The sequence below is a fragment of the Nomia melanderi genome, chromosome 6, assembly GCF_051020985.1.
Source record: "Nomia melanderi isolate GNS246 chromosome 6, iyNomMela1, whole genome shotgun sequence".
Taxonomy (NCBI): domain Eukaryota; kingdom Metazoa; phylum Arthropoda; class Insecta; order Hymenoptera; family Halictidae; genus Nomia; species Nomia melanderi.
Genome location: NC_135004.1, coordinates 6,613,372 through 6,636,976, shown reverse-complemented (window position 1 = coordinate 6,636,976; position 23,605 = coordinate 6,613,372). Strand labels below are relative to the sequence as shown.

The 23,605-nt window shown below is 34.0% G+C and overlaps 1 protein-coding gene across 1 annotated transcript in view; it reads left to right on the top strand.

Moving 5' to 3' along the window:
• LOC116431668 (lachesin) overlaps window positions 1-23,605 on the top strand; it is a 139,372-nt gene that overhangs the window by 106,269 nt on the left and 9,498 nt on the right. The window contains exons 6-7 of the mRNA XM_031987426.2: window positions 18,441-18,560; window positions 19,660-19,830. Coding sequence (XP_031843286.1) covers window positions 18,441-18,560; window positions 19,660-19,830 — 291 coding nt within the window. The remainder of the gene's footprint in view (window positions 1-18,440; window positions 18,561-19,659; window positions 19,831-23,605) is intronic.

Below are 23,605 nucleotides of genomic sequence, written 5' to 3'. Positions count from 1 at the left end.
TTATATAACTTGTATATAATATGTATTTCAGTATGTTATGTAAAATATACGAATATGTCTTATTATTAACACTAATATAGTTTAAATGAAAATATATGGTATTATTTAAAAAATCTATAATGATTCGCAAATTCCTAAAAGTATAATTTAAACTGAAGAATTTTAATATATAGCTGTAACCCCTAATCTGGATAAATTTTGTTTGAAATTTTTCTTTTATATTGTTAGAAATAGTGGACATATTTGGAGTAGCCACGATAAATAGAACGTTCCGAGTATTAATCCAGTTACCTGAACATCAACTTCTGTTATACAAAAGAATAGACAGTATTGGAGGCCATGTTCCCAGACAAGTTGGCATAAATTGAATTCTACTGTATTCGGATAATGGATGTTCGGATACAGAGAGAGTTGCAGTGATCATAAAGGATGACTCTGGAAAGTTTTTGTCACATGGACGGGTAGCGTAAGTTTCCAATACCTGATACTTCTGCTCTCAAAAGTGAAATTGACAGGAATTTATTTTGGAATAAATAAAGGTACCACACGTTTCCAACAACACTTTCCAGTATGTATTTAATAGTAACTTAATAATATCAATTTAATGATAATTAATATCAATTGGATGAATAATATACCTATATTAAACATGTCTAAACAGTTTCTAAATTGCCTTTTAGAGGCAAAATTTAAGTACTGCGTGCGATCTTTTTCAAAGCGATAGAAACTACCAATAAAAGCTACAATACAGATTCGACTTGTTCATTAATAAAATATAATATAACTATTATTGCGCGGCACAAAGTGCAGTCAGTGATTTTCAATGCCAACTCTACCGACGTTGTATTTAGTCTAAAACGGTCTACAAGAATACTATATTTTTCAGAACATAAAAACAAAATAAACATTTATTGTACAGATATAGGTGACGTAACGATTCACCATTCATTCAATAATTCATCATTCAATCTTCCTTAAGATTATAAAGAAACGATTATTAACATTGAAATATTTATTAACAAGTTCTCATATGTAGGACCTCAAAGAAGATAGTTTAGCATTTATGTTTTAAAGATGAAAGTTGCCCATATACCGCACCGACATTTCCTAGCGTCCGGGCTGTCCTCTTTCCATCTTGAATTTTTCTCTTGAGCACAGAAACAATTTTTTCAAAACTCTTACCTTGTATTTTGTTACCTGGCCAGTCGGGACATGATCACGATGCAACAAATTAACATTTACCGGCAACTTAAGTCAAAAGAACGCGAAGTCAAAACAAATTAAAAAACTGAAACTAACAACATTCTTTAAACCAAACCGTATCATCTACAATACAAACCAAAGAAACATACACAAAAATAAAAAAAAATGGAACAACTTTCTGAAACCCAAAACACCTTAGAAACTCGAAGACGCATCAGCAACGCAAGTCAAAGGAACTCAAACGGACGAAGCAGAGAAAAAAGCCGAAAAGAAGTCATAGAATGCAAGGTAGGAGAGGGAGGTAGAAACGAACGAACGAACGAACGAATAAAAATAAAATTCCCTTTTACGGTTCCGCTGGCGGTGTGTACCCGGAAAAAACTGCACCATATTCCCGCCACTTAGGCACGGAACGTTTTCTCTCAATCGTCCGTAGCGCAAACCTCGAGGAGCCGCGCCGCGAGACGCAGTCTTAAAAACGGTCGGTCCCGACCCAGTCGAACATGCACAGCCGCCTAGCCGGGTACCTGGCTGCCCCACCTGTCTAACGTGCATGGTTGGGGGTATAACCGCGATGCGATGGCAAAGGCGAAAGCAACGCCCAGGGCCGGCTTGGATAGCCATCGTCTCCTTCTTTGCATAATTTCAACGGTGCCAGGGGTGGGAGGCTTCCGGGGGGCGTCTGTATTAGAAAAGAAGAACCCGCGGAAGGGCCGGGTACCGCGGCGAGAGCCGGATGGGCTGGCGGAGGAAGAAGGGAAGACGGGTAGGGTCGGTGGTCGGTAAAGGGATGGAAAAAAAGAAGGCGAAAGGTGAAGCGCGCAGCTTAAATAACAGCGCGGAAACCGGCGCGGCGCGCGCCGTAACGCGAAGCGGTAAGGGGCTTGAAAGGCGCGTCGGTACGCGAGAAAGATAATAAAATTACACTTGAGGCGATATACCCCACGCTCGATGCATACTAGCTCAAGTTTAGCGACACCGTACGCGAACAGCGCCCGGTTAGGTTGCATTTATGTTATCAGTTTAGACGCGGATCATTTCGGGGCAAAGATCCTTACAGGCAAGATGAGACCGTTTATACTGGGGGTTGAAAACAGTTATGATATCGGTTTCGGTTCTTGAAACTGTTATGGAGAATCGAAATAAAGTCATAACTGTTAGTATATCCTGTTGTTTCAAAGAAGAACCCTGGAAGGAATGCGGGTCTAAGTGGTTGGAATCTACATAGTGTGTTTTTGGGTCTAGTGTGCGATTTGTCGAAACGGTTACATACACTAATTTGATCGGGTCACGCAACGCATACAGCGGAAGACTCCTTTTGCCTCTGTGCCATCACGGGGATCTTCTTTCGAACAACGGTCCATAGGTATATCGATTCTAAGCTGTATCGGTTTCGGTTTCGGTTCTTTATTACCGATATTATCGATATACCGATAATACATCGGTTCCATAACTGTGGGTGTCGAAAGATCGTAACTTTCGAAGTTTAATTTGACTATATTTTAAAGGGACGAGTGTAGACTTAGATTTGGGGAAATTGGAAATTTCAGTTGGTAGTTGATTGTTGCTTGGAATATGAAATGTTGTACACAATTGATATTTACGTATCTTAAATTTGTAGAAACTCTCAATTGTTTATTTCGAATGTCTAGACGTTTTTGAACAGAGATACTTTCGTGGAACAAAATAGTGAAATATACATGATCAAAGGTCGCTGAAGTAAATGTTTCTAGATAAATCATACCGTTTCTACGAATCGTGCCAACAAATGCCGTCTCTCGGTCGACGCAGATGTTGAAACCGCCAACTGGATATATGTTAAAATCGGAAAACTATAGAAGACCAGGAGCTAAGAGTGGCAACCAGATAGGACGTTAAGAAAAGTGTGATGTGGACCGTGTAGAAGGTTGAAGGAAGCCAGAAGAACGGGACAACGACGACGAGTAAAGTCGCGGTTACGACTACGTTTTCCCGGTGTCTTAGATCCGCGGGAGAGGTAATTCTTCCCCGGAAATTGGATGTACCCAGGTTCATGCTACGATCTTGCACCTGCCCTCGAGGCGATAAGATCGCGCGCAGGATAATCGAATTTCATTGAATACGCTCGCTACCCGCAGACCGTATAGACGATTGCGTCCGCGAGCTATTGCCTCGAAATTCAAGCGATCGGGACTATTGTCAGAGTAGAGACCGGAACGGGGAGAAGGACAAACTGGATCATCTCGAAGATGGCTGTGCCGCGCGCGCGAGACCTTACAATCGATCCCCATCGCCGCCACCGAACCCCTCAGCTCACCCTTTTCGTTCGTTTTGATTGTTACATCCGCCCCACGCAAAGCGAGAAATTTACTTGGCTCCGTTAGCGAGCGAGAACGATCAAATCCCTTTCATCTTCGAGGACAACTAAGAAGGACCCGGTCCCTTTTCTATAATCGACCCTGCCACCAACGAGATCCACGCTGTACTCGGTACTTAACCCTTTGGCAATTTCTTTTTACACTTTCTTCCCTACAGTTGCATTGTGGCAACCAGGAAGGTGTAACTATTCGTTGCTATTCAACGTATCGAGATCGGTGCTTAAACCCTTGCTTTGTGACTTCTTTCTCAACTGTGGTCGATACAACTACTTTGTCGAAGAAGTTCTGAGCATATTCTATGTTTATGTTTTGTATAATTTAGGATAATGTTCAATTATTTTTCTTTTTATACGGTTTGTTTGATTTAAAAGAATTGCCCGAATTATAACATGAATTTACGCGTCGTTTATTGTATTATTTTGTTGATCTATTAGATCTGGAACCAATCTCTATTTTTCTATAGGTACAATATACTTTTTTAAACATAATGTATCTACCCTGTAAAAGTAGGGTTGAATGTATATTATAAATGACGTTTCGAATTTTATGCGAATATAGTCGACCTATCCCAGATTTACCATGATATGTTGTAAAAATATCAAGTGCTATGGAACTGATCTCGAGTTACACTCAATAAAAGAATGCGAAGAGTTAACGGAATGAGAATTTTTTTCTGGTTCCGATCGTTAACGGCTACAGCCGGATTTAATTTCGATACGGGGCCTGAGATACCTGGTTATGACTATTTTTATGGGTGCACCGTATATATACGTATACATATATAATGTCTATTGTGAGCTAGACACGCAACACCGCTTCTGTTCGATGGCGGATGCGTTTAAACTGGATTGTCTGTTCAATTCTGGACGAGCTAAAGAATCTTCCATTCGCTGATTGCAATTTGAGAGGAAGGTAACGTGTAGAAAGTATTCGTGGAAGACGGAAATTAAAACTATTTGACGTAATGGACTTCTTTTTAGATGATCCTCTTATTCGAACGATAAGTTGCTACTTTTTATTACACTTCTTTTGTCGGTCCATTATCTCCGAACAAAATCTTCGGATTAATGTCTCGTTAGTAATGGCGAATTTGTGGAAAGATTCTGAAGATTACAGACTTTGGTTTTTACTAGAAAAGGGATTATTATACTTCCCGATGGTGTGTAGTTGAAAGAACGTTTTCAAATATTCAGGCTTTTAACTTTGAAGAGCGGAAAATTATTCTGTGATGTTTGTTCTGGAGCAGATAGTACCTTCTGACGAGATTAAACAATTAAAAATCTACTCTGGGATCTGTGAACAATTTGTTCTTTTTCTTTAATTACATAACATTTCTTTTTCGATTATCGTATTTAAAAAAACTTTGATTTCCTGCTCGAAATAATGATACTTCAAAAATTTTGAATTTTGAATTTAAACATTTCCCAAATAATAATATTATTCTTAGTTTGTAGCATTCAAATTAGCACACTTATTACAGATAACCATCAAAATTCAGAAATGAACACATTTCTATCGCATGTACGAAAAACTACAAAAATTACAAAATTACAAATATTTCAATCTCTTTAACACTAGAACAACCGATCCTTCAACATAATTAATACGTAATCCTTATAAAAATTCGAACGATAGATTTTTCATGCGTACATCATATTCTCATTCACTCGTACTCTTCGTACACTGATTACAGTATTGAGATGAAACTGTTTATTTTTCAAATCATATCGGACATTCGATGCATTTAAAATATCAGTAACTGGGACACGAGGAAACTGGAACCCGTCATTTTGACGGATGCGGTAATTGTGGTGTTAATAATGCGCCATATTTATTTGTCAATAACCACGGTCGATTAAGCAAGCGAAGAATAATATTGCGTTTACGGTGTGGTTCTTGTAATAATGCAAATACACACGTGCATGCCTGCAATTCGGACGGTTGTGGAATATTTGAGAATCTTCTGTATTAAAATTTCATTAAAGTACGACGATTAACAGTTTTGTACAGCACAATGTGGCACAATAGGACGCTCAGATAATTTTAAACGCGTCTACGTGCAGGCAGAGGTGGGAAATCAGATTAATAATCTCTGGCCTGTGAATTAAACATGCGGTGGCTCAAATTCAGCGCGTAATTCCCAATTGTGCAATAGCTGGTCATTATTGCGCAGAAAGCGTGCTTAACCGTTGCCAGCACCTTCCCATATTCACCCCCGCGCGCATCCCCTTACCCATCCAGCCCCCCTTGACCCCTCTCGTAGTACGACACTTGAATAGCAACGCGTGAATGGAAATAACTGACGCTTCGAGTGCGTTCACCGGGGCACAGTTAATTGTCGGTTGATTACGAGCGATTTATTAAGTCCACGAGAAACAAGACCAGCTGTTTAATTAGACGGTTTTATATTGGTAGAATAATGCGCGTGCCGATCCACCGTTTAGAACACTAAAACTAACCCTAGACACTTTGACTGTCGTGTCGCTCACGACAGCATCAAATTTTGTAGTCCTAATGAGCTGAACGTAACCTTTGTATATACCATCTATTTGTTTCCTTTCGTGTGGTATTTATTTGGAAGATTTAGTTTTAGGTCTATAAAACTTTTAATGAAATAAATAAATAAATATATAAATGAATAGTTAATAATTCTTAATTTTATGTTTACAAAACGTATAATGAAATAAATAAATATATAAATGAGTGATTAATAATTAAATAAATTATACAGTAAATGCAACTTTTTAAGATAACCTGTACACTAGTTTATTCTCTTTTATTTCGTTATTCGGTTATAAAATTTATTTTGCTACGTATGAAAAGATTCGAAGAAAGAAATGAATAAATAAATGTAAACATAATTAATGAACAAATAAATAAATACTCGTGTACAGGAAATATACCTTACATTACATCCAAATCATTTATCAATTATATTAATCGTGTAATAAATACTTTCAAACTCCATGCAAACGATTAGCCTACGCCGTTTATCTCGTTTACTTTTTAATTTGCAATCGTTATGCGTTCGGTACCTAACATGTTACAGAAATATTATCCCCCAAAGTTTCATTTCCATAAATGCATACGTAATGCTCGTAGTAACACCCTTATCTGTTGCGAATAACAACACTTTAAACGGAAGAACATTTACGGTGAAATTAGACGTTTTGATAATAACGTTATCGCGTCACGATACGCGCGATTTACGTGACGAATAATGTAACGACCACTTTTTTACTTCTGATCGTCAGTACACGAGGATACTTTAATACAGAAATGAAATGTAGCTAACATAGGACGATGTAGGATGTTATCTTATTAAAGCAGGTATACCACACCCTTCTCTTTTACGAACGATAGGAATTATACTTTTCGCAGGCCACACTTATCTCTTGGAAACCGCAGACTAGTAGGAAACTCCTCAGCAGACGACCCAACGGGACACTCCAGAAACCCTTTAATGTCTCACCTTGTAAGCTTATTTTATGTGAAGAAACAGGACGCACCGTTTAAGCGAAGCTTCAGTAACGCTGATCGCTGCATTCATTGATAATTAGTTGCTCTTTGACGTAAACTTCCTAATACTTTATTCGATTTTTAAAGGGCAATTAAATAGATAAGAAATTTTATTTAGATTAAAATAAACTGTATTTGTTCTGAATGTTTAACAAATAGCTTTGTTCATTGAGATGAAAAATTTCCATTATAAAAGATAAGTAAAATATGTAGAGTGACATTTTTTTATAACAAGCCTCCCTTCCAAACAAATCAATGTTAAAGTAAATAAATATTCAAACACTGCTGCAGAGGGTTGAAATAATATTCGACAGAAAGGAAACACGTGTCAAATATTTTTTCTAAAAACAATCCTCCATGTGAATTCAACCCCTTGATTTATTTCATAACTATGATCGGCGCAGCTACTTTATTATTAATAATTTATTGAGATAAAGAGAAAAATTCTACACATAACACATACCTATGTTTGCTCTAAAGTACAATAATTAACATTAGATTTACGGAACCCGTCAGTTTGAGGGACATTGAATTTTTAAACATTACAATTATACTTATAATCCTCTGTCCTTAAAAAACTAATTTCTGCGGTCTGCACAAACAGACATATAGTCTTCTAGGAACGATAGAATAAAGTGTAGGATAAATATCCCTAAATCCAGTGTTAATAATAGAAAAATAATGTTTAATTTGAATTCACAAGCAGTGAGAAATATTAATCGTTGTTAAATTCTCTTTAAAATCTTCAGCTCGAGTCTCGCGCGTTATTGTAAGGCAAGAGGTTAACGGAAGTAAGCGTTTGATTTTTTAGTACGTTCCCTTGTTAGTACAGGAATATTACAAAGATATTAGGTTTCGACGGTCGCAAATGTTTCAGCGATGTTAACCAATCGCACGTTAAACTCGAACGTTACGGATGGGTATGGCGTGATCGGGGCGCGAGGAGTTTTACACTAGCTGGAGAGTCGGTCAAAAGTTGGAAGTTAATCCGCACGAATCTAAATTAAGTCTCGCGCGAGCGTGCGGCCGGGCTGGATAGATAGCTGCTGGGCACGGTTTAGTTAGGGTAGAATAGTTTCCTCCCTCGTAGATTTAACCCTTTAATTTTCTCGGCCGAAATATTCCGTAGAAGCGGGACACATTTCGAAATAACTTGGCGAATTCACTCTGACCCCGTTTCATTCAACGTGCCGGCGACTTTAAAACCGTATACGCTTCCCGTTCATTCAACTGTCGAATTCACCTTTGACGCGCCGATTGTTATCTGTCGTGAAAAATGATTTCTGTGCTCATTGATATATACCGGGTCGTGTTTCGATTAAATGCGGCTTACGGCTATTGATTGAATACAGATTGAATAAGCAGAGTGGACTACGGATTTTTATGCATTTATATAAAATTTGAAAGTGGAAAATTAGATAGAATGTAAAATGAAAAAAATATAAAGTTATATAATGTAAGAAACATAGGAGATGTATAAAATATTTAACATACAGTATTTTTTTTACATTTGTTAGGAAAGACTATTTTATCGTAACGGTGTTTTTCTAATTATGTTCTTAAAAAGTTGAATTTGCATAAGGATTCGCAGTCTAATAATCGAAATAATCATTTCGTAATAGTTACGAAAGAGTGAAGGATTCAATAATGATAATATTGAATCTAGTAATTGTGAAGTTAATTAATGTTGGGGAATATGTAGGATGGACTATGTAAATGAAATCGTATATATACTACGATATTTCGAAACAATAGTTTAGATACAGTTTAATAGAATTTAATTCAGTTGGTAACTATATAATTATAAAATTGAATCAGTAATTAAAAGCATTAACATTGAATGAATTAATATAATGAAATAGGATTAAATAAACTGAAATGAAGTTGCAGTTTACCAATCGTACTCGCGGTTTTGGGATATATATGTACCTATATACTGGATACATCTATATGTGAATCGAATACATTTTGTATGCATTAATCGATGCAATTCATCATTCCTCACAAAAGCAATACAAAGCCATTTATAACAAAACTGGATATAGACCTATAAAATGAAACTCATAAAACAAAAAAAAAATCATAATTCAAACAAGTTCATAAAGAATAGAACCATGCATTGATACTATATACATTACTATATAAACAATAGGACCACGCATGAAATGTACAATTCTAAAATATTTAATTCTTTTCTTAAATTTACACTAAACGTAATATTTACAAATATTCCATATAAGGAAACTAAACAGACCTAATAAAGTATATTGTATGATTCCATAAATAATGTGAGTCTTTATACTTCTTATATTTTAAAAAATTAAGAGAAACAAAATATTTTTAAAAATCTGAAGTATATCCTCCTTCATTATTTACCATACTTTTTCAATATCCTTTTTCCAAAATTTACTTACCATTTACAAAAAAAACTGCATAATTTAAGGGATGATCCAATAAGAGAAACGTTTGGTTTTACGAGTAATTTATGATCGAAGCATGCAAGATCTGGGAACCAAAATTAAAATCGTGTAATAATGTTTTAGAGAGTGAATTTTTTTCGTAAATGAAATATTATACCGAACGGACTCGATGGACGAGACTAGCGCGTTGGCTCGCCGAACGTCCGCGAGTTCTTTGCAAATTGAAGCAGCCTCGCGGTGCCTGCATTTATCGCGGCTGTCTGCGTTAATCAAACTGATTACAACTACCGTAAATCACTGCCAACGGCGGAACAATTTCGGGGGGTCGGTTCACCTCTTCGGGGACAAATTGTTCGAAGCTTTATTTCGTTCCGCGTAATACCGTTGCGTCGCGCCGCTTCCGTAGGGTCGCGCGCGTGTAATCGGTGTAATTGTTTATGACGATAGGAACGGAGCGAATTTACGGGGAGCCGCCACGTCAAGGAACACAGAAATTAGCACCGCATCGTTGCCATACATTACACTAAGCTGACGACAAATTTCTTTGTATTGCAAAAATCCTCTTAATCTGTCCAATTCGTTCAATTTCCCTTTAGTAGTAAATGTAAATCCAATTTAACCGGAGAGCGAACAAAAATTATTAGTTGTTTTATGCTTCTGATAACGGTCTTTTTTTGTCTTTTACAATAAATTGTTTTCTAAAATAATGGTTTCTGGAAATAACTGCCTTTGACGCATTATTTTTCGTTGTTATTTCAATCAATCTTGGTATTTCATGTTTATCAATTGGCCTGTTTTATGTGAAATTAAATAAAATCGCTCACGGTGTTAATAGTGTTAAAAATAAAAAATCTTGTACAACGAAAGCTAGATACTAAAAAATATCGGGAAATTGACATTATTCTTTTGAGATTAATCTAGAAAAATATTTCTTCTATTTACCACGCTTCTATTTTGAAACAATTTACGTATCTCAATCCACAATTCAGTCATTATTATTCTTTATTAATCATTATTAACTATTTATTAGTTATTATTGTTATTTATTAGTCATGATTAACTATTTATTAGTCATTATTAACTATTTTCTTCTGTAACACCCTTTGCACGATGTATCGGAGAGTTTCTCTGTTCCACAATCGAAATTACTCGCGTACCATGTAGAATCCAAATGGCGAAGACTTCGAGCGAAACCAGTCCCTCAATAGCAACAGATAGTTCACGGGAATTACAACAAAACCGTAGAAAGAATATCCCTGTTTTATTGTACACATTCGAATCAGAAATGCTGCCACTTGCTTCCCCAGATAAGAACTTTACGCGCATACTTCCTGCTGCAGTATTGGATTTCTGTCGCCCTTTACCTCTTACACGTTAAACTGCAGTTTACGATTTCTGGTTTACATCCCTTTTACGCCGGCCGCTTTTTAGCTGGGCTATCGTGATTTATGATCGCGTTATCGTGTGCAACATCACGGCCGATGGATTCCTTCGAATGGCATCGACAGAGGCGTTTCTACCGCGCGAATCCGGCCGACGCACAGTGAAGCCTTTCCCCGATCTGAGCGGTCAAAATTAAAGATAGGTTTACATCGACTTTTTACAAGAAAATATGAGAATGTAATATAATAATATACAATAATATACAATTATATGACATATAACAATCAATCTATTAATATAAATTATATATAATTTCATATAGTTATATAAAAAAACATATATTTATATACCATACATTACATGGTGTTATATACATTAATATAATATATAATACATAATAATACATCATAAATAATATATAATTGTTATTGTATATATTTCCTGCGAATTTTCTATACTAGTGAGCAAAATTAAAGAATCACAATACTTCTGTTGAAAAATTGCCGCAGTTGAAAGTGATATAGATTTATAAGAAAAAAATGAAAATGAAAACTCTGATACTGAAGAAAAATTCATATAACTTTTCCAAAACATATGGAAAATGTTGCGAGAAATTTTAAGAGGGAAACGCGTAGTCGAAATATGCCTAACTTTCAGGATAGCTCAGTACTTCTCGAGTGCTCCAAAGATAAAACAATTTATAAAACACTGTTCCTCAAATATTCAGCTATCTCAAACAGCAAAAATTTGTTGATTTAGGTAAAATATTTAAAATGGACTTTTAACCACTCAAATCGGGCGAGTAACCTACTGATGACAGAAATCGCATCGGTTTTCGGTCGGGGACAGGAAATATTCTTTTCTAAGCGAATGGTAACTAATTATTAGATCTACCGGAAAATTCTGTTGGTTTTTAAATTAAAAGACAATAATTCCTACATTTTTAATACAATAACATTTACAGAATACAATCTCCATCGTTACTAATAACTAGAGTAGTAGACTTAATATAAAAAACCTAAAATGATTTTTCTTTTAGACAAGGAAAATGGTGTAATGTAAGGTAAACCTATAAAATATTTAAATTCACCGTTAATTCTCATTTATTTGTAATACGTAGCGAAAAGTGTATTATTCAGATTTATATAAAATAATGTTTATAATTATAATTTGCACGAGGATCAATTTCTATTAAATCGCATACAACTGTCAACATTTGCAGACAGCAAATATTAAATATAAAAATTAATCGAGTGCCTCTTTAAAATAAATTTACAAGAATTATATATCATTCAAGCTTCGAAATGTTCAGTATTATCAGCGAAATATTTGGATCTAAAATGGATTTGTAACTAATTAAATGGATACGGAATTAATTCTTACATCTAATCAATTCAAAGCATCGATTCGTCCTGGTGTTTATCGATGACGAGGTCGAAGACGCTGCTTGCGCGCAGAACATGAGTGAATATTCATGGTATTGATGGTATCTTTAAACCGACTATCAATATTAGAGGAAATAACGTCATGCCAATCGTCTATTTACGGTGTACCGATGCAAGAGCGGTGAGACGCGAGGGTTACAGCATTGCCACGGAAGTAGGAAGATCTGTCCTTTGCCTCGCAAGCACAGGGAATTCCGGTTTCTACGGGTAGCCGCCCCACAAAACCACAGTCTGTTCCCTGACCGGTCCACCTAGAAACCTATTACAGGATTTGGTAACGTTTTGCCGCAGCGCGGCAAGCGTATTCCGCTCGACAATATTACTGGCAGACATCTTTAAACGATTCGCTATTTTAACACGTTCAACAATGACCCAGATTTGAGGATTTCTCGGAAAAGCTTTTTAATAGAACGAAGCTTCGCGATACGAATAATTAGAAACCAGACCGTAGAAGTTCATTTTAAATGTACATTTTTGGGACGATCTTTAAAGGGACTGGAATTAAATGAAATTTTATTTTCTTCATGAATGGATGCAGTAAATGGAGTATGTAACATAGAAAACTTTAGTGGAATTTCTCGTGTATCAGTTCTTACAGATTTTTGGGAGTTGAAAATAAGATTGCACAGTTCGTTGATAAATGGGTACTTCGTTGAAGTGTAAGTGATTCTAGGAGCAGAACAATATTAATTTATACAGTAATACTCATAATTATGTAAATTTTCTTTTTAGAGATGTTATGTTTAATCTCCAGTATTTATTCTATAATAGAAAATAATTGGAGGAACGTCTGAGATCATCTATCAGTTCCAATCCCCGATGAGTATACTTAGTACTTATTCCAAAAGTTAATTAAAGAAACATTAAAAATCATCTTGCACTTCGTCGGAAGTACTTTATTAGAAGTACATTTTAGCCACAGCTTATACGTTACTTCCAATTCCTAATTAATAACTAATCCCCAACACTTATTGTAGTAGGCAGTTAAAAAAACATCAAAAATCTTCTTAATCCTTTATTTCCTGGTGACATTGCTTTGAAACTACATATTTCGATATCAGTAAAATGCGAAATAATAGTAAACTATATAATCAAGAAGCCACCATTATAAAATCAATACAGTAATCGCCACCTATTTTGTCGATAGTTAGAATAGCATTTTATATATAAATATTTATTTTTGTCAAAAATGATAAGTTAATTAACATTTATCGTGAAAATAAATGTAGCTTACCTGAAATTTGTTATTTAGGTCCTAAAGGGTTAGTCGTTGTAAGTACATTTCCACTGCGTATAATCTCCACCGTTCATATAAGAAACGGTTGAAAGTACCAACCCAAGCAATCATGTTACGCTCGTTTATCGAATACACCGCTTGCCGGAAGTGCTGTTCGCGCCGTAAATTCGCTGAGCATCAGGAGAAAGTAATCGCCGGATTAGTTTTAGAATTGGGTGTACTTAATACAGCAGTCGCAGTAAGTTACACGGTGCCCCGAGCAATACAAGTTAAGAAGGATTTATTGGAGGTTATCACGAACTTCTGATATTATAGCACTAATTCTCATCATGAAGATCGGGCCGGCCACCTTCACTGAAACCACATAAAGCGGCTTGACCAGACGACCTGGAAACCTATTAGGGCGTCCCAATGTTTCGCCTTACAGGCTTACTTCATCGCCGCAATCGCATCAGGGGACACACCTTCACGGGATCCTGAGCTATTAGCCGGGATTTCTCTTTCCTCCAATTTAAATGATTTATTTCGCGGCAAGTCGTCCGTACCTCGGAGCAAATACCATTCACTACCTTTAACCCTCGGGCCACCGGGTCGATTTAGACCCAAATCTTCTAACAACTCCTTCGTGAAACAAAGAGTAAAATCAAATGTGACATTTGTCGATTATAAAAAAGGATTACATTTGTTTTCCTTTCTTTTTATTTATTACTATATATTATTTTATGTTACTTTTCGCTTTCTTTTATAGGTATATTTTAGTCTCCGATTTTAAATCTTTCTGTAGCTATAAATCATAGCAACAATGGACAGTAATCATCGTGAATTAATGAATAATAATAGTATTATTACAAAAAATAATGCAGTGGTATTGCCGAACCGTTGGTGTTTACAGCAAGGTTTATTAGAGAACAGTAATACAGCGTTTTGGATATGCTCGTTGCTGGTAGTATCCTGTTGTCATATTTCTTTCAATTGACGGAAAATTTGATTTGTCAATGAATAACATTGTTTCCCCAGGAATGTGACTACAGATTAATAATGCGATCGATAATTTATTGTATTATTACACTCGACTCGTGTGGTTCATTTTACATTATCGTGCGAAGTATATATGAATATCCAATAAATTTACTGTATTACAATGTCATGTTTATAATGATACTGTTCCCCGTTGGAAGCGATAAATGGGCGTTATAATGCACTCAATCTAATGGCGGTACTGTTGACTTTAATGTAATTTAACTTGGTCATTTATAAGTCATGATAGTTAATTTTCATTTTATTACTACGTTATAATGAGTAATACTTTTTATTAAATTATTACGATTCTTACAACTCAAATTATCTATTATTGATTTAGTCTTATTTTTTCACTAAATTTATTATTACTTTTTTTAAATTCATTAACAAATTTTATGAATGCAAATTTCAATAAATTTTATATTTTATAACAATTCTTATTATATAAAACGTTAAACAGGGAAACACGTAAGTTACTAAAAAAGAAAGAAGTTGAACAAGCAAACATTGTGATTGTTATTATGAAAATTGTAAACTTATAATTGCACAGCTTATTTTTCCAATTACATTCTTAAAAGTTTGCATTTGCATAAATACGTACAGTCCAATTATAATATAACTTGATGCATGAACGAAGAAAATAAACAGAAATGAATGTTTAGTTGGAGTTATCGACGTGTTATAACATCTCTGAAAATATCTGTCGCCTGTTTCAAGAACTGAATTGTTTAAATGCGAATTTATTGTACATATATCTTTATTCGTGTTTTCGGTGTCGTCGCAGTTTCACTCGGCCAATTACAGAACTGGATTACGTTTGCCTCATTAATCTAAACATCCAACCGAAACGGGGCAGTCACAATCGAGCCACACTAAATGAATATACGCGCCGTGCCGGTATATACCAATAGGATACGGTGCGGAGATATAAAGATTGATTTACGAGTCCCATATGTCTGTAAAAACACCGAAAAAGTTTTAATTGCTCTGGTGACGTATTAAACAATTCAGTTTGCGCGTACCATTTGACCTGGAACTTCAAACGTACCCAGAAATTTGTTTCAACTCCAAACACTGTCTTTTAATCCGTATTAACTGTGAAAAAGTAAAATTCTCGCACATGCATTTTATCAAAGTTAATGAAATCTTTAAACGTTCATACAACTTTATATAAATATTTTTCAGTAGATACGATTTATTTCGAATATTGAGCAGTGAAGCAATTTCTTGATAAAGCTTTTCTTTATTTATTCTTTTTTTTTATCATTCAAAGTACTGCAGGACATTCTAACTATATATCACAAATAGGTTTTACTATTAGGTATTTATTATTAAAATTTTATATTAAATTATTCATTTTTACTATTTCAATGCACCAATATTATATTACTCTCATTTTACATTAAATTAATTAATAATTCAGTGTAATGCAAACATTCCTACTGCTTATATGATAAATAAAGTTCGATCATTTATATTTGCCACACGAAAAGCTAAGTTCGTTCGAATAATAATTAACCAATATACTAATAAATAAAATTACTTTGCTCTAAAAGTTTCCATGTCATTTTAAATATCACAAAATTTCTCGAATGAATATTTTGAGTCATACCATAAATTAATTGTGAAGCGTGAATTTTAGCTGACTCGGCTTTAAAACACGGAATAATTAAATGAGCCATTTAAAGACAGTGCAAGCACTGTGTATCGAGTCCTTTACGAAATGCGAGGACAAACGTATTTCCGGTCAAAAGAACTGGTCGGTCGAGGGTTTCCGTTAAAACCTAAGCAGCTCAGGAAAAGCTGCTTACGATCTTTGGAACGAAGAACGTGCTTACGCGAAGGGTTGCCTTATTTGGGCTCGTCCTAAATGACAGACTGCCAGTCGTGTCATCATTTCATTATCATAATTTACGTACCACCATAACCGGCTAATGGGGTTCACAAAGACACGAATGCCATGAAATAACAGCTAACACGATTTCTTCGTACAGTCAATGTAATATTCGTTGCTACGCGATCTTCCTTATTTTTACCGTATTCTGGCAACAAATTTTCCCCTAAAACATACTGTAGAGGCTAGAGCCAAAGGCAATAATCTGACTGCGAATTAAAATTGCATAAGAACTACCGTATTTAGAATAAAAATTTGTATACCAAGATCTTTCACAGCTATCTGATATTATTAAGTTATAGTGATTTCGTTTTATGATAAATAATATTTATCAAAGTTGTTATTTGTTGTTGAGATCAAAAAAAGTGTTACAACTATACCATACTAGGTAAAAGTAAATATAGGTACATTATTTTGAGATGTTATATTTCTATCCGATTGCAGGTCATTTGGTTCCCCAATTTTACCAAATGTAGAAATCATAGAATTTGAAGAAATTATGTTGTCTATTAGCGTCAGTGTCTGCATAAGATGGAATCAACTGCAACGTTATTTTCAACCCTAACTAAATTACAAGTATTCTTAGCCATTTTTTTAAACCTACAATTAGAATACTAATTTATTTCCAAATCTCTCACAAAGAGATGGAAATCTCTAACAAAGTATGTCACAATGCTTGTCTCCGTCTCATTGACTAGAGTCATTATAACTCCATCAATCAAATTATCCAAATTAAATCCACCCAGCAGCCTAAAATTCAACATGTTGACACGAAATTTATCAAATATACAATTATTCACAAACGTATCCGTTCATCTATATTTATGATATATTTTACTAAATTAAATAACGTTTTTTTTTAATAAACAGAATAATATCAATCATATCTAGTAATTTCAACTTTAACATTCATTAAATATATAATATGTACATATAAAAAAGTAGTCAGATACTTATATGATTAATTGTTACATTAACCCCTGTATTACTAAGGACACTTTACACCCACCATATTACACTTTTTATATTTTGTTTTACTAATGAATTCAAATAAAATACTTTCTTTCGAAGTAATTTGAATGCTTCGTTTTACAGTGAACGCAAGTAGCATTTTAAATCATAACTGGGTAGTACAAGGGTTAATCACTATAAGTCCTAAACACTATTTTTTCTACATAACACCTGGACTTCATAGCCTACTATTTCTTTGTACCAAAAGTAGTCTGATCCATCCATCTATCCAGTGAACATCTGCAATCTTCTATCAGATAAAACTTGAACCCTTAACTTCACCTTGACTTCATAGAGGTCATAGTGGTGAGAATAGTCCAAATTATCTATTAAACGATCGTCTGAAACCTTCGATCTGATAAAACTTGAACCCTAGCCCAAGTGTCTTTATCGGTAATAGATCTCCAGTTTCTCAAGGTCTCCGGCAACCCCTGGAAATCACCAGAGAACCAATTCTACTTACAACACCTTGACTTCATAGTCTACTATTCCTTTGTACCAAAAATAGTCCCATTTATCAATCGGGCAAGTGTTCGCAACCTATTACCGAAAGTCATAATTGATAGTGTCATTTTAGAAACATCAAATTATTATCAATATTCAAATTATTATCAAAAAATAACATAAAATAGTAATATACAGTATTAAATTCTGTACGTTAGGATCTAACTTCACTGTATTGTTCGCATTTGGAAATTCTGCATTCAAAGTATTTTATTCGAAAATTGTGGTTTTCGGATATAACTATATCTTATTAGACGATTTCATAAATGTCACTTTTATTGTGTTACTTCCGCAAAAATGGTCCTTATTTTACCAGCATGTGTCAATTTATTACGTACTACTGGTGGTTGTTACTGCCAATGATAAATCGCGGTGTAGCCAATAATCATTACGTACACGTATATTTTATGTTCGGGTATTGATTAATGGTATCACGATAAATTACAGTTTACCCGATGGTTCAGGTACCGAACCAGCTACTTAGCGCACCAACTGGAACCAACGTAACGCTGGTTTGCAACGTTGAAGCTTCCCCGAAGGCCATTAATTATTGGACACGCGAATCAGGTAAGATTTAATTAACTATCGCAACATCAGTTTATTTTTCGCCTGATTGAATAAGGAATTTAAACATTCGAAAATTCATTTCTCTTGACCTGTACATTCATATCATCGACGTATTGTAAGATAGAAGCAAACGTTTACGTGTTAGTGTGTTTAACTCAGAACTCGTTCGAATTCCTTGTGCATTTTCTTAACTTAAGAAACACTTAAATTATATTTTTAAATACACAAATGAGTATTTTAATATTTCTAAAAGGAACTTGGTATTGGTAGAAAGTCGTATTTAAAATTAAGTTAATTAAAATGCTTAAATTAAAACCGAAAAAGAGCAAGGTAAATATCATAACATGTTGTAAAAAAATAAATAAATGAATAGTAATTGTAGATCGTACATTTAAATGAAGAAAATGGCGAAATAAAGTGGAAATTAGCAGAAGCGCAGTAATATGCTAAACAGTATACGTATGTTTTCGCATAACGTATGTATTTCCTGTTTTTATTACAAAATGCCACAAATGCAACACTCTTATGTTCTATTTTGAATTAAAATGTCTGGGTTTTTGTTCAGACTTTAATATTTCAAATTACAGTTTCATGGTATAATCATAATAAACATTCATGTTACTACAATGTTTCGTAAATTATTAAGCATTTGATTACCTTACTTTATATTATGCACACGCACCGCGAATAAAAACATTCATTTATGTGAAAAAACTAATATAACGTCACATAAAATTGAAACTTACAAAAATACATTACATTCAAATTCAGTTCTCTCTAAATCGAGATATAAAATATTTTCTAAACCTTGTCCTTTCACTTTTATCCAATGATCGTATCAGGTGCGAGTGAATCATCAATACTTTCAATTTTTTAACAAACATGCCTGAACGTTAATATTAAAAAGACGTTTACTTTCTTTATAGAAAGATTCAATTCATTCAAATCAGTCATTATATAACATATATAATATAATATTTTACAAACCCGAATATGTTTTTTATGCATAAATTAACTGCATACAATCTAATTATAACAGTCCCTTTATATAAAAATAAGCTGATATGATAGTAATGTGTTCTCGTCATTTTTGTTACAGGCGAAATGATTATTAGCAACAACAAATACGCGATATCCGAAATGAAGATGTCGGTGTACAGTGTGCAGATGCAGTTAGTCATCATGAACTTGCAGAAACAGGACCTCGGTGGCTACAAATGTAATTCGAAGAACTCGATCGGCGGTGCCGAGGGCAACATTCGACTTTATGGTGAGTTTTCTCGAATAATAGTCAGATAAAGCACGAATTGTGTCGTAAAATTCCGACAAAACACCGACGCGACGCTCCGTTCCGAAATAAAGAATTATTATTGATGGAAACTATATTTGAGATTAAAACGACTTGGTCGCGTCAGCTTTATTATTATTTGCATCGTTGCATGTATATGACTGCATGAAGATAAGAAGGACACATTATTTTTGGACATATTTTTATTATTCCTAAATTGTGTATTTATTAAATATTTGATTAATACAAATACTGCAATAATATATAATAATAAAACATAAAAATTCATTTGAAACTATATTTAGATAATCAATAATATTTTCCACTTTAAATTTTATCATAACTAAAAACTTAAAAAATCTTTGTATAAAATAAATACAGTATTTTTCTGTTTATCTTTGTATTTTCTTAATATTTCCTTATCTGTACACCACACTTTTTTTTTAATGTAATTATTTCTTAAACAACATACATTAAATTCCTAGTAATTTATCCAAAAATTAAATACAATATTGTATATAATAATAAATGTATCACAGAATGAGTGTAATTTTTTAATAATATTATAGTATTTTTATTAAAAATGATACATGAGAAAACAAATTAAATATTTTCAGCAAATCAAGTATAGATGAATTGCATAATCCTATAAAATTCGCAGCATACTGAACGTACGCGGTAAAGTAGATCGAACGACATAGTTATTCCCAACATATAATGGTCGTTCACCTAATGACAATGGCAATTAGCATTGATTATTAATTTGAGCGTAATAGCCGCTGTATCGGACTGTAATTGCCCAAACAGCTTATTTTTCCAAAACTGATGATTATCAGTATGGTCTAGTTTAATTCTCCGTGCAAATTGAAGCTTGTTCCCCTATTAATTCACGAAAACGAAACCGTGATCCTATACGTAGGACCTTGTTCTCGAATAATAAATTCTTATTAATAATACCAGACTACCGTAAAATTCCCGAATCTTAACAAAAATATTTTAGTAGAAATTACACAGAAAAATGTTTATTTGAAATCACGTTGTATATTTTGAAAACAGTTTTCCGAGTTTCTTAATAATAAAAAATTAATAAGCAGATTTTATGAAAAAATGTAACAAAATTGATAAAAGCTATATAATTAAAAATCATTGATTATAAATTATAATAAACTATCTTTAAACTATTTTTTATCGTGAACCACTTTATTGTATACTTTCACGAAATTTTAATTTTACATTATCAAATTCTTTCATATAAGCGAAACCATTACTATCATTAAGGTAACTTTATTTGCATACTAAAGTAGAGGGATAAAGATACTTCGTAATCGCATAATCTAATTTAAAAGGCAAACACATAGTACTCTCGTTGTACAGGATAAACCAACTGTGAGAATAATATGCAGTCTACTTTTAATTCCTTTGACTATATGTAAAAGAAAATGCATAAATACTTACTTAAATATTTTTACACGTTATATACGCTTACAGATTCATAAGAAATTATTAGTGAAATGAGTAAATATGAAAAATATCATATTTAATAAAGAAATTGAAATTCTTCTTTTACACAAATGCCTGTATTATTACTTTTATATATTGCACAAGATATTCATCCATATATGAACTTTGATAATAGAACTCGATATATAACATTCTAATAACATTGTCCATTTAGAACATTTCTGTCATTTTAAATTACAAAAATACATACATTGCGAAATTACGAAAATAATAAAGTTATTTTCGATGAACAAAATTATTAAAAGGCGTGTTTCAGTAAATTATATATTTGCATGTTGCACAAAGCATCGCATGTTTTACTTTAAATATTAAATATGATTTTCAGTGCGTGCCTCGTGAAAATTTTTAATGCTCTTAAACAAATGAGAAGACATATTTATATGTGCACACACTTTGGGTAATCTTTACTTACACAGCCGAATGTCGAAACACTTTCAAAAATGCATAAATTAAGTAGATTAAACCAAGTAATTAGTAAAAACATTTATTTCCAACTTTCGTAACGTAGTGGATCGATTAACTGCTTCCTTTTATTTTCACGAAGGAAAATTCGAGCAGAAACCAGCAGCGCGGTTCACTTTGAAATATTTGTAGCCGCGCACAATAATGTTTATTCGTTGAATTTAACGGTATAAATTTCGGAGTAAAAGTTCCGAGACAAACGTACACCGCATAACGTAGCTACAACTTTAAAATGATCGAATTTATTGCTGCCTCGCGTTTGTCGTGGCCACGCGCACGCGCGCACCCGTTTTATATTACAAACTTCATAATGCAAATCCTACGGGACAAAATTATGAAGCGAAATAGTGGCTTTAAGGTAATCGTACTTATTGTTCGCGCACTTTCGTTTACAGTGTGCGCCACTTTCAAATATCCGAACGGAATCCATTTGCAGAGCAAGTTTTCGAACAATGTACGATACTATCCATGTGTTAAATTAAGCTATTATCATCATTTCCTATTTCCAATTTTATTGCATTTTTATATTATCATTATAAAGTCTTAGCTGAACTAGGAACATTTAAATGAGAAATCCCTTGTCTCGTTTATTCTGTACTGGAAATTGTTTCTTTCAAGTGTTTTTCAATTAGTTTTTCTAAATTTTGAAACAATGAATGTTATTTCTATCGAAAAACAACAGGAATACTTTTACTTGTTACTGTTTCATAGGCGAAGGAAAGGATCAATATTTTCTTTTCACTACCTGAAATATCTGTTTTTACTGTCAGTATGTTTACATTCTGTCTCTGTCATCTCTATCATTCATATCATCTTTCAATATCAATATATTCACCACCCGTTACACAAGGCAAAAACATCGTAGGGAAAAATCATTTATGGGAGACAAAATGTGGAACTTCATATTTTACAATGATCTCAGACAGAAAGTTGTATAACTTACTATTGCAAAATTACAAAGGTTCTAGGATCGGCAATTTTTCAGTTACATTGAAGTGGTCCTTTAATTCTGTGGAGTAGAAAGTTCTTCACTAGAAATATTAAACATTTTTCGATAAGATCTAGATGACATACTTTGAAACTCACTAATGAAAAAATGTACACAAATTAGGGTACAATGATATTGCATTTCAGTATTTCACGTACTGACGCATTATACAAAGCTCAATATAATATATAAGACTTTACGATCTTCCTACACTAAATCAAGTAGTAACTGAGAAATATATTATAATAAAATTTTACAATCTTGCCATATCAAATCAATTGGTGACTGAGAAATATATTATATACAAGACTTTACAATCTTGCTACATCAAATCAAATGATCACTTCTCCAGTACGAAGGTTAATCTTACGTCACAAGTATCGTAGTTCGAGTAAGCTTCTGAAACAGAAGCATCGTAGTAAGAACTGCTCGAAAAAGAGGAGAAAAAGTGAATCCAGTCGACTTTCCCCGGATGGTACGGCAGTACTAAGTGCCAATAGATTCCATGGAAGACGTAACAAGTGGGGTGAATCGAGCTTAAGTATTTACAAGGAAATCACCGTAACGCGGCAGTCCATTATCAGCGCGCGAACCCGTGCGGCCTGGGACGACTCGAGCCGCCACGCCGCGCTTAATGACGGAAATTTTATCGCGTAAGCCGTGTAAACTAACAGAGCCACCGCGTGTATTAGCGGAGCACGCGGGGATTGTGTGTGCGCCGAGGGGCTGTGTCCCGACGCGCGCGGCGTGCTCGAACTTCTCGTCGAAGTCACGCGATCAGATAAG